Raw genomic sequence first — 12,817 nt, 5'->3', positions numbered from 1 at the left:
TAGGGGTGCCTGGCTGGCTATTCAGTAGAGCATGAGACTCTTGATCTTGAGGTTGTAAGTTCGAGCCCCGTGTTGGGTGTAGAGATTACTTAAAAATAAAAAAAATCTTGGGGCGCCTGGGTGGCTCAGTTGGTTAAGCGACTGCCTTCGGCTCAGGTCATGATCCTGGAGTCCCGGGATCGAGTCCCGCATCGGGCTCCCTGCTTGGCAGGGGGTCTGCTTCTCCCTCTGCCCTCTGCCCTCTTCCCTCTCGTGCTGTCTCTCATTCTCTCTCTCAAATAAATAAATAAAATCTTAAAAAATAAATAAATAAATAAATAAATAAAATAAAAAAAATCTTAATGTTCAAGCCATAGGATTTATGACATATTGCACTAGTACATGGATATATAGCAGAACCTCCAGTGGACACGCCTTTTCCTCCTAGACTTCTGTAGTATTATGGGATGGATTTTGTATGACTGAGTCTTTGTTAAGCTTGTATACTAAGTGTATTTGATTTTTGGTTTTTCTTTTAACAGCTTTTTTTTTCCCCCCAAAGATTTTATTTATTTATTTGACAGAGAGACAGCGAGAGAGGGAACACAAGCAGGGGGAGTGGGAGAGGGAGAAGCAGGGTTCCCGCCGAGCAGGGAGCCCGATGCAGGGCTCAATCCCAGGACCCTGGGATCACGACCTGAGCCAAAGGCGGACGCTTAACGACTGAACCACCCAGGCGCCCCTCTTTTAACAGCTTTATTGAGATATAATTTACATACCATATAATAAATCCACTTAAACTGCACAGTTTCATGGGTTTTAGTATATTCACAGAGTTGTACAACTGTCACCACAATTTTAGAACATTTTTATCACCTCAAAATGAGAAAAATGAAATCCTGTACCCTTTATCACTCCTCCTTCCCCAGCCCCAAACTTCTGGCCCTAAGGAACTATCCATTTGTTTTCTGTCTCTATACATTTGCCTATTCTGGACATACACATAAATGAAATCATATAATATATGGTCTTTTGGTGACTGGCTTCTTTCACTTAGCATAATTTTTTTTTTTTTTTTTTTTAAGATTTATTTAAGAGAGAGCACGAGTGGGGGTTGAGGGGCAGGAGGAGAGGGAGAAGCAGACTCTCCACTGAGCAGGGAGCCTGACACTGGTCTTGATCCCAGGATCCTGAGATCATGACCTGAGCTGAAGGCAGACGCTTAACCAACTGTGCCACCCAGGTGCCCCAGCATAATATTGAAAGGTTCATTTATGTTGTAGCATTATCAGTGCTTCATTCCTTTTTAAGACTGAATAATATTCGATTGTATAGATATACCACATTTTATTTACCCATTTTACCAGTTAATGGACATTTGGGTTTCCACCTTTTGGCTTATGAATAATGCTATAATTATATGAATATATATTAATACATAATATTTCACTAATTATAATACAAGGGTATATAATAATAATAATAATAATGAAATAGGTAAGGGTCTAGCTTCAGTTCTTTTGTATGTGCCTATCCAGTTGTCCTAGCACTATTTGTTGGAAAGGCTATGCTTTGTCCATTGAATGGTCTTGGCACTTTTTTTGTTGAAAATTAGTTGATCATAGACATGAATTTATTTTTGGACTCTCAATTTTATTTCATTGGTCTATATGTCTATTAATGCCAGGACCAGACTGTCCTGATTACTGTTGCTCTTTGGTAAGTTTTCAAATCAAGAAGTGAGAGTCCTCTTATTTTGTTCTTTTTTAAGATTGTCTGTTCTAAAAAAATAAAAATAATAAAGAAAGATGATTATTCTAGGTCCCATGCAATTCTGTATGAATTTTAGACTTAGCCTGTCAGTTTCTATGGGAGGTTAGCTGGAATTCTGTTGGTAATTGGGTTGACTATGAGAGATCAACTTGAGTATTGCCGTCTTAATATAAAGTGTTCCAATTCATGAACATGGGATGTTTTTCCATTTATTTAGATCCTTAATTTCTTTCAAAAATGTTTTATGGTTTGCAGAGTATGTTTTACTTTTGTTAATTTATTCCTTTTTTAATGCTATTATGGTACGTATTGGAATTGTTTTCTTAATTTCATTTTCAGATTGTTCATTGCAAGCTTACAGAAGTACAGTTGATTTTTGTATATTGATCTTGTATCCTGCAACCTTGCTCAATTCCTTCATTAGTTCCAGTAGTTTTTTAGTATACTCTTTAAAGTTTTCTATATACCAGATCATGTCATCTGTAAGTAGAGATACTTTACTTCCTTTCCAGTCTGAAGTACCTCTTACCTCTCTTTCTTGGTAACTGTCCTGGCTAGAATCTCTAGTACAATGTTGAGTACAAGTGGTAAGAGTGGATATCCTTATTGTTTTCTTAATCTTTAAGGAGGAACCATCGAAGTTCTCACCATTATGTATGATTTTAGCTGTAGGATTTTTTGCACTTTTTTTTTTTAAATCAAGTTCAGGAAGTTCCTTTCTAAGTCTGTTGGGAGGTTTTGTTTTGTTTTTTAATCATGAATGGATGTTGGATTTTGTCAGGTGCATTTTCTGTGTATCTGTTGATATGATCATGTGGTTTTTCTTAGCTTGTTGATATGATTATGTTATTAATATTTTTAAAATATTGAGTCCTTGCATCCCTGGAATAAATCCCATTTAGCTGTGGTGTATAATGTTTTAATATACGTTGTTGGGCTTAATTTGCTAACATTTTGTTGAATGTTTTTGCATCTGTGTTCATGAGATATATGGGTCCATAGCTTTCCTTTCTTTTAATGTCTCCAGAACTTTTTCACCTTCCCAAACCAAAACTGTACCCATAAAACTCCCGTTTGCCCCCTCCCCCTCAGTGCCTGGTAACCACCATTCTCCTCTGTCTCCGTGAGTTTAAGTACTCTAAGTACTTTGTATAAGTAGAATCATAAGGTATTGTTATTTTGTGACTGGCTTATTTCACTTAGCATAATGTCTTCAAAGTCAAGGACATCTTTATAACCAGATTTTTTATTTTAATTCTTGCTGAGTGTGTACCTAAGTTGATAAGAGTTGTCCTTTGTCTCTTTGTCCAGCTTGTGACTTGGGTCAGTCATAATGTTATCTATTTGTCTAGCCCCAAAAGAGAGGAGTTGGACATGGGGTTGGTTAGGTAAGATGTTAGACAATTTTAAACTGTTTTAAGACTCTAATGTTTCTTCATTTGTTCTAGGACTTTCAGGGTATTCTTACATATTCAAATGAAAACACTAAATGATGCTTGGTGGTCAGAATGTGTATATTGTTCTATCTACAATTTGGGTGTTGATTGTTTATAACCTACCTCCTAGTAGATTTGTAAGGTTAAGATTTTTATCCATGGTGCGTTTGTGGGGAATGTCTCTCAACTAAGAAGGATCTCCTCTTTTATTGTGTTACTTAAATCTTTAATTTTATCCCTTTTGTCATTTTTCTTCACAGCTCTGGTAAGTTATTATGGCCTTTATTCTTCCAGCCTGCCCAGTTGGAGTGTGTAGGCCTGCAAACAGGAAGTTGTGTGTATTCTGACACATACAGACCTGGCTGGATCACCAACTCTTTGTTTAAAGTTTACCTGCTGTTGTTTCACTTTGTTGCTAGGGCATGTTATCTTTCCTACGGTGAAATAAGAATTTGTTTCTTACTATTTAGAGTAGGTAGGGTTTCTTTATTGTTGATAATTATATTACATTGGTAAGTCTTTTTGGCAAGGGCTTATGTTTATTCACTATAGTATTTGACTATATTTAAACTTCGGGTGTTTTCAGATTACCTTTTACCATTAAGATTCATTCTAAAAGATCTTCTCTTTTTATTTTACTGGAGGACTAAGATTATTTTTGGAATCTTGAGTTTTAAGGCTTTTTTTTTTGTCTCCACAGTAGTGAATGGTACTAGTTTACTGTTTTTCAAGTTATCTTAAGATTTGTTTTTAGTAACTTATGACAAATAGTACCTATTTTCAGTGAGGCTGCTTCTAGAATTCACTAGAATGCTCCTTGGAGGGCAGGAATATATGTTCTTGTGCACTGCTGTAGCCCTAGGACCTAGAGCAGTAGCTGGCACGTGGTAAGGGTTCAGTGAATACTTGCTGAGTGAATGTGTAAATGTATTTTATGGAACTTACCAGTATTCTTTATGATACAGTGATAGACGTCTTTTTTTTTTTTTTAAAGATTTTATTTATTTATTTGACAGAGAGAGAGACAGCTAGAGAGGAAACACAAGCAGGGGGAGTGGGAGAGGGAGAAGCAGGCTTCCCGCCGAGCAGGGAGCCCAATGTGGGGCTCGATCCCAGGACCCTGGGATCATGACCCGAGCCAAAGGCAGACGCTCAACGACTGAGCCACCCAGGCACCCCCAGTGATAGACTTCTTAACTTCAAGTTTTACGTGTCATCCTTTTTTTCTTTAAAAAAGATTTATTTATTTTAGAAAGAGAGAGAATGCACACGAGTGGGGGGAGGGGCAGAGGGAGAGAATCTTATGCAGGGTCCCTGCAGGAGCCTGACTTGGGGCTGGATCTCATGACCCATGAGATCATGACCTGTGCCAAACCAAGAGTCAGACCCCCAACTCACTGAGCTCCTCTTTCATCCTTTTATTGACTAATCAGTTTACTGGTTTTTAAACATTCTGTTAACAGGGTAAACCAAGAAAAGATGATATATAGTCAATAGATTTTTTAAAAAATTATTATTATTTTTTTTGAGGCATCAGTTCTTTTTAAAATTTTTGAGAGGGTAAATTTAACAAACGTGTTAGCCTGTGATTTCGGTCACACATTTTTAAAATTTATTTTTACTGTTTTGTCTGTGTAATTGTTTTTAGGAATAATAAAAGGGACATATTTCTTCCGTATCTCTTAAGCATGCTCAAAAGGAAATGATACATTAAAGCTTAGTAATTAAAAATTTTTTTTTAACTTTTTTTTTTTTATTCTTATGTTAATCCCCATACATTACAACATTAGTTTTAGATGAAGTGTTCCATGATTCATTGTTTGTGCACAACACCCAGTGCTCCATGCAGAATGTGCCCTCCTCAATACCCACCACCAGGCTAACCCATCCTCCCACCCCCCTCCCCTCTAGAACCCTGTTTGTTTTTCAGAGTCCATCGTCTCTCATGGTTCGTCTACCCCTCCGATTTCCCCCGCTTCATTCTTCCCCTCCCGCTACCTTCTTCTTCTTCTTCTTTTTTTTTTGTTTCTTAACATATATTGCATTATTTGTTTCAGAGGTACAGATCTGAGATTCAACAGTCTTGCACAATTCACAGCGCTTACCAGAGCACATACCCTCCCCAGTGTCTATCACCCAGTCACCCCATCCCTCCCCCCCCTCCACTCCAACAACACTCAGTTTGTTTCCTGCGATTAAGAATTCCTCATATCAGTGAGATCATATGATACATGTCTTTCTCTGTTTGACTTATTTCACTCAACATAATACCCTCCAGTTCCATCCACGTCGTTGCAAATGGCAAGATCTCATTCCTTTTGATGGCTGCATAATATTCCATTGTATATATATACCACATCTTCTTTATCCATTCATCTGTCAATGGACATCTTGGCTCTTTCCACAGTTTGGCTATTGTGGACATTGCTGCTATAAACATCGGGGTGCACGTACCCCTTCGGATCCCTACTTTTGTATCTTTGGGGTAAATACCCAGTAGTGCAATTGCTGGATCATATGGTAGCTCTATTTTCAACTTTTTGAGGAACCTCCATACAGTTTTCCAGAGTGGCTGCACCAGTTTGCATTCCCACCAACAGTGTAGGAGGGTTCCCCTTTCTCCGCATCCCCGCCAACATCTGTCGTTTCCTGACTTGTTAATTTTAGCCATTCTGACTGGTGTGAGGTGGTATCTCATTGAGGTTTTGATTTGGATTTCCCTGATGCGGAGCGATATTGAGCACTTTTTCATGTGTCTGTTGGCCATTTGGATGTCTTCTTTGGAAAAATGTCTGTTCATGTCTTCTGCCCATTTCTTGATTGGATTCTTTGTTCTTTGGGTGTTGAGTTTGATGAGTTCTTTATAGATTTTGGATACTAGCCCTTTATCTGATATGTCATTTGCAAATATCTTCTCCCATTCTGTCGGTTGTCTTTTGGTTTTGTTAACTGTTTCCTTTGCTTTGCAAAAGCTTTTTATCTTGATGAAGTCCCAATAGTTCATTTTTGCCCTTGCTTCCCTTGCCTTTGGCGATGTTTCTAGGAAGAAGTTGCTGCGGCTGAGGTCAAAGAGGTTGTTGCCTGTGTTCTCCTTTAGGATTTTGATGGACTCCTGTCTCACATTGAGGTCTTTCAACCATTTGGAGTCTATTTTTGTGTGTGGTGTAAGGAAGTGGTCGAGTTTCATTCTTCTGCATGTGTCTATCCAATTTTCCCAACACCATTTGTTGAAGAGACTGTCTTTGTTCCATTGGACATTCTTTCCTGCTTTGTCGAAGATTAGTTGACCATAGAGTTGAGGGTCCATTTCTGGGCTCTCTATTCTGTTCCATTGATCTATGTGTCTGTTTTTGTGCCAGTACCATGCTGTCTTGATGATGACAGCTTTGTAATAGAGCTTGAAGTCCGGAATTGTGATGCCACCGGCTTTGCTTTTCTTTTTCAATATTCCTCTGGCTATGCGGGGTCTTTTCTGGTTCCATACAAATTTTAGGATTATTTGTTCCATTTCTTTGAAAAAAGTGGATGGTATTTTGATGGGGATTGCATTGAATGTGTAGATTGCTCTAGGTAGCATTGACATCTTCACAATATTTGTTCTTCCAATCCATGAGCATGGAACGTTTTTCCATTTCTTTGTGTCTTCCTCAATTTCTTTCATGAGTATTTTATAGTTTTCTGAGTACAGATCCTTTGTCTCTTTGGTTAGATTTATTCCTAGGTATCTTATGGTTTTGGGTGCAATTGTAAATGGGATTGACTCCTTAATTTCTCTTTCTTCTGTCTTGTTGGTGGTGTATAGGAATGCCACTGACTTCTGTGCATTGATTTTATATCATCCTGCCACTTTACTGAATTCCTGTATGAGTTCTAGCAGTTTTGGGGTGGAGTCTTTTGGGTTTTCCACATAGTAATTAAAATTTTTTATGTGTTCATTTATTGAACAAATATTTTGAGTGCCTACTACAGGCCAGGCATTATTCTATGTCCTGGAATACTGTTCTATGTTTTGAGGAAAAAATAAAAAACAGACAAAACTTCCTTCCTTATGGAACTTATATTTTCTTAGAGGAGATAGAGAAATAAGACAAATAAGTAAAATATAGAAGAAAAATCGATTTCTCTAACAGGGTGGATTCTTTTAAGTTATTTGTATGGGTTGGACCTTTTAAAAGTAATCAATTTATTAAGTACCGCTTTGGCATTGTTAGGGGAATGAGAAGCCACATGTGAGAGCCTAAAATGGGGTAAGACACTTTGGTAGGAGCAGTTTGGTAAACAGGTGGAATTTATAGTGTGTGCTTTCAAGACTTACACAAGAAATGCAGTGCAAATGCAGGTGTAAGGATAACCACCTGTAGTGTCAACAGTATTTTTTAGGAGTTCGGAAAACTTGGAGATTCTTGAGTGCTGGCCCAGTCCAGGCAGAGAACAGGTGGAAGGAACAAAGGTATAGATATGCTAAACAACATACATACTTGGAATAGTGACCCTTTTGGTATGGTAGAAACAGGAAGAGTGTGTGTGTGTGGTGTGCTGGGGGTACTATACGGTATACCAGGAGCAGAGGTAGGAAAAGTAAATTGAAGGTGGGTTGTATGCAACAGATTCTAGATGGTTCTGTAGGTAAATGGAGAACTGCAGGTGACTTTTTTTTAAGGTTTTATTTATTTATTTGAGAGAGAGAGGGGCAGACGGAGAGAATCTTCAAGAAGACTACCTGCTGAGCGCGGAGCCTGACTCAGGGCTCGATCTCACCACCCATGAGATCATGACCTGGGTTGAAACCAAGAGTCTGGTGCTTAACTGACTGAGCTATCTAGGCGCCCCCACAGATGACTTTTAGGACAGTAGCATGATTCCATTTCTTGTTGAGAAAATTAAGTGACTATGGGAGGATGGGTTGGAGAGTATAGCACAGAGGTGCAGGAAGACCTTTTTAGAGCATCCAAAATATAGTCCGGGGCAAGACCACCATTGTGCTTGTTTAGGGGGTACCATTATTCCTCTAATCACTGTGAAGGGTCCCTCCTGAAGCACAATCCTTAGTATATAGTGTGAATGGAGTCGTGCCATGAGGCAGCTTTGTCACCAGTAGAGAGATGAGGGGGCCTTAAGTTGGAAGGTTCTGAAAGGTGAAGAAGAGTGCAAGAGAATTTTGTAATTGATAAGATTGGTAACCTACGGGGGATGGGAGTTTTGTGGAATAATAATCATTATAGATGGTTTGAAGTTTAAGGCTGATCTTCACATTAGGTATCCACTTTTTTTCCACCTTCAATCTGCTTTTCACAAATTGCTTCATTCCCTCATTGAGCCTACCTTAAACATCTTTACTCATAATGTGAGCTTTGTTATCTGTTTTGGACTATGTGTCTAAGCTTATTAGAAGTATTTCTGAAACAAAGGAATTTTTCCTGTGGGGTACTTTGAGTAAAGGGTATGTAGGCTAAAGTATAGGGGTCTTGATATCTGTCAAACTTACACATTATGTCCTAGAATTAACTTTCCAGATAAATTATCTTATGGTATATTAACTTTTATATTATTTTACAATATTTAATTATAACTATTTGGCCCTGTGGTTTTATTTATTTATTTATTTATTTTATTAACATAATGTATTGTTTCAGGGTACATGTCTGTGATTCGTCAGTCTTACACAATTCACAGCGCTCACCATAGTACTTACCCTCCCCAGTGTCCCATCACCCAGCCACCCCATCCCTCCCACCCCCCTCCACTCCAGCAAACCTCAGTTTGTTTCCTGAGATGAAGAGTCTCTTACGGTTTGTCTCCCCCTCCGGTTTCGTCTTGTTTCATTTTCCCCTCCCTTCCCCTGTGATTTTCTGTCTTGTTTCTCAAATTCCTCATATCAGTGAGATCCAATGATAATTGTCTTTCTCTGATTGACTTATTCGCTTAGCATATAATACCCTCTAGTTCCATCATTGCAAATGGCACGGTTTCATTTTTTTGATGGCTGCATAATGTTCTATTATATATATATACACCACATCTTTATCCATTCATCTGTTGATGGACATCTAGGCTCTTTCCATAGTTTGGCTATTGTGGACATTGCTGCTATAAACATTGGGGTGCACGTGCCCCTTCGGTTCACTATGTTTGTATCTTTGGGGTAAATACCCAGTAGTGTAATTGCTGGGTCGTAGGATAGCTCTGTTTTCAACTTTTTGAGGAACCTCCATACTGTTTTCCAGAGTGGCTGCACCAGCTTACATTCCCACTGGCCCTGTGGTTTTAGTTAGAACATTTTATTATGGAAATTTTAACTTACCCAAAGATGGGATAGTATGATGAACCCCAATATATGTATCAACATTTTGTTGGTCTTGTTTCATCTGTATACCTCCCTGCCCTTTTATTTTTTGCTGGAATATTTTAAAGCATATGCCAGGTTTATTTTTTCACCGTAAATACTTGACTATTTAACAGTTAAGAACTCTGTTATTGTTAGTATTACCCACAATACTGTTATCACACCAAGCAATCATTTTTACTGTGATTTAGTACTGCCTAGTAAAATACCATGTCTGGGTTCAGATTTCCCTTTTGGTTTTGAAAAAAAGCCTTTTTTTTTTTTTTTTTTAACTAATTGGATTATTTGAATCAGGTTCCAAGCAAGTGTTGTGGTTATTTTTAAACTTGATATTTTTTAAAGAGAAAATTAAGGCAGTGTGAAAACATTTTAGTATAAGCTATTCTAAGAGAGCATTGCTTTTCTGACAGCCATTCTTTCTGGAACTTCGTTTTGCTTATCTGTACGAGGAGATGTCACAATAGCTGGTATCTACTTTTTAGGATTTTTAAACATAGGAAATCTTCAAAATGGGAGTGGGTATGACCTCACCTATCTAGAAGCCTGAAGAGTAAAAAATGTGAGATTTGAGAAGGTTCGGTTTGTAGGAGACTGCAGCTCTAAGGCAAAGCACCTCAGATGGGACTTGGGATTGCTTTTGTAACTATTTGTGTAATGTTACCATGTATTTTATCTTGCTGGACTTACCTGCCTCACCTGTAAAATAAAGAATGGGTGATTTCTTACACTTCTCCTTAGTTCTTAATTTTTTGTTTTATTTTACATTTATGCTTGACTTTGATAGGATTCCCAAAGTTGGATTGGTGGAAACAATGAACCATTGACTGGCTTTACATGGCGAGGTGGTTGTGAAAGAGAAACAACAGGCATACAAGTCTGGAATGAAGTATTTGTAATCGACAGACCTAATGGAACGAAAGTAAAATTCTGTTTATACTTTCTTACTGTTTTTTTTTTCTTCCATATTCTTTTTTGAGCTATTTCCTGGTATTAAAGAGCAAAATAGCACAGAACTATTAATGTCTGATAACTTCAACATAACATATATGGGTTATTATGTCAAAATGTGTGAGATATTTAGCTTAGAGTACTTTTCTTGACTTAGTTACTGATTTTGACATTTATCATTTTAAATTTTGTTTTAATAGTCACTATTGGTGAATATTTTACTTAATATTTTAAACTTTTAAATTCCTAGGTGGCTGTGCTGCTAATGGATACCCAGGGTGCCTTTGATAGCCAGTCAACTATCAAAGACTGTGCAACGGTGTTCGCTCTGAGCACCATGACTAGCTCTGTCCAGGTGAGACATGAAATGCTGTGGTCTGATCAGTTCAGATAATCCTAATACCTTTGCTCTTTCTTAAAATGCTTTTTGAAAACAAAACAGGTCACATAGGGTAAAGGGAGGGGAAGGAAGCAAACAATGGTAAAAGACTCAACTATAGAAAACAAACAGGGTTGCTGGAGGGGAGGGGGTGGGGGATGGGCTAAATAGGTGATGGAGATTAAGGAGGGCACTTGTTGAGCACTGGGTGTTACATATAAATGATGAATCACTAAATTCTTTTGAAATCAATATTATACTGTATGTTAACTTACTAGAATTTAAATAAAAATTTGAAAAAGAAAAAGAAGGGGTGCCTGGGTGGCTCAGTCATTAAGCGTCTGCCTTCAGCTCAGGTCATGATCCCAGGGTCCTGGGATCCAGCCCCGCGTCGGGCTCCCTGCTCAGCGGGAAGCCTGGTTCTCCTCCTCCCACTCCCCCTTCTTCTGTTCCCTCTCTCGCTGTGTCTCTCTCTGTCAAATCTTTAAAAAAAAAAAAAGATGCACATTGAAAACAAAAGTCTTTTGATTAAAGAAAAAAGATTAAAATTAGAGTTATTTACATTTCTTATTGGTCATTTATATTTCCATGCTTTTCTGGTTCACAATGTGAAATTTCATACTTCAGTAATAAACCAATAGCCAATCCCTTTGGTTTTTCATTATAGCACCTATACTTTTTTTTTTTTTTTTTTTAAGATTTGTTCATTTATTTGAAAGCAAGAGAGAAAGCACATGAAAGCGGGGAGGGGCAGGGGGAGAGACAGAATCTCAAGCAGACTGCGCTGAGCACAGAGCCCGACATGGAGCTTGATCTCATAGCCCCAGGATCCATGACCCGAGCTGACGTGAAGAGTTGGAGGCTTAACTCACTGAGCACCCCTGTGCTTTTTTTCTTTTTTTTTTAAAGGAAAAGATATTGCATGTCATCTTTAATTGAATTCAGTCATACGGTTCCCAGATATATTAAGGTGTAGAGTAGGTCTTTTATGTTTTGGTTAAACCAATAAAGAAAAATTAAACTTAGTTTTTAAAGTAATTAAACTTAGTTTTCTACTTGATATGTATGACATCTAGTACTTTATTATTTGAACTAATGGTGGTAGAGGTGGAAGAATTAATTCATATTTAACTTAGGAAATGTATGTGCTATTTCTGTAATACACTAAGGACTTAAAGGAACTGTTTAGTAAAATCCCTTCTGTTTTTCACTTAACTTTGTACTCTAATTGTGTTTGGTATTATATCAAGTTCTAATCACTTCAAGCTAGTCCATCTCTTTTCTGTATAATTTAGGCTGATAGACTGAATTAAACCACCACATGTCATTTTGTATCTCTTTACTTTCTTTTTCCTGAGATCATCTGTGGTTGATGCTTCTCTGGCTGAAGAATTTATTGAGTGTGTTGGTTAGTGCTAGCTGGGGATGATGTACCCAGAAGTATATATGTGAATAGTAGAAGTATGTGCTCCTTTTGAGATGATGTTTCTTATTGATAGTAGATCATAGGTGATAACTGTCACAGTGTCTTGGAATTTTTGTATTGCTTTCTGGTAATATCTGGAACATATGTCCAGTCTTGATACAAGGTCCATTTCCTTCCTTCCTCAATTTGAAGTATCTAGCTGTCAGAATGGAAAGGAATTGGGATATTATTATGAGATAAAAAAGGAGTACTTTTCAGCTTGGCTTTTGTTTTTTGTAGGGCTGGGGAGCTCTGGACTACCAGTTGAGTGATGCTTTGGGGACCCTTCCAGTATCTTTTCTCCATTTCATTCTACCTTTTCCCTCTGATCTTGCAAGGTGGCACTGCTGCCGTTCCCTTGAGGCATGAGGCAAGCAGAAGCCAGTCATCGTGTGCTTCGGATAAGCTGCCTTCGTGGCTTGCCGTAAATTATAATGAGCGAATTCTCTGTCCTGAAATTGGTACCTTGCTGTTCTCTTGTTTATTTATTCAAC

The 12,817-nt window shown here is 38.0% G+C and overlaps 1 protein-coding gene across 4 annotated transcripts in view; it reads left to right on the top strand.

The window, feature by feature from the left end:
* Positions 1–12,817, top strand: part of ATL2 (atlastin GTPase 2) — a 61,864-nt gene that overhangs the window by 34,163 nt on the left and 14,884 nt on the right. For all 4 annotated transcript variants that reach the window (XM_035000941.1, XM_035000943.1, XM_035000942.1 and 1 more), the window contains exons 3-4: positions 10,316–10,450; positions 10,730–10,834. In XM_035000941.1, coding sequence (XP_034856832.1) covers positions 10,316–10,450; positions 10,730–10,834 — 240 coding nt within the window. The remainder of the gene's footprint in view (positions 1–10,315; positions 10,451–10,729; positions 10,835–12,817) is intronic.

The sequence above is a fragment of the Mirounga leonina genome, unplaced genomic scaffold (assembly GCF_011800145.1).
Source record: "Mirounga leonina isolate KUSES-001 unplaced genomic scaffold, KU_Mleo_1.0 Mir_125, whole genome shotgun sequence".
In the NCBI taxonomy this organism is placed as follows: domain Eukaryota; kingdom Metazoa; phylum Chordata; class Mammalia; order Carnivora; family Phocidae; genus Mirounga; species Mirounga leonina.
This window is presented reverse-complemented; position numbering and strand designations above follow the sequence as displayed.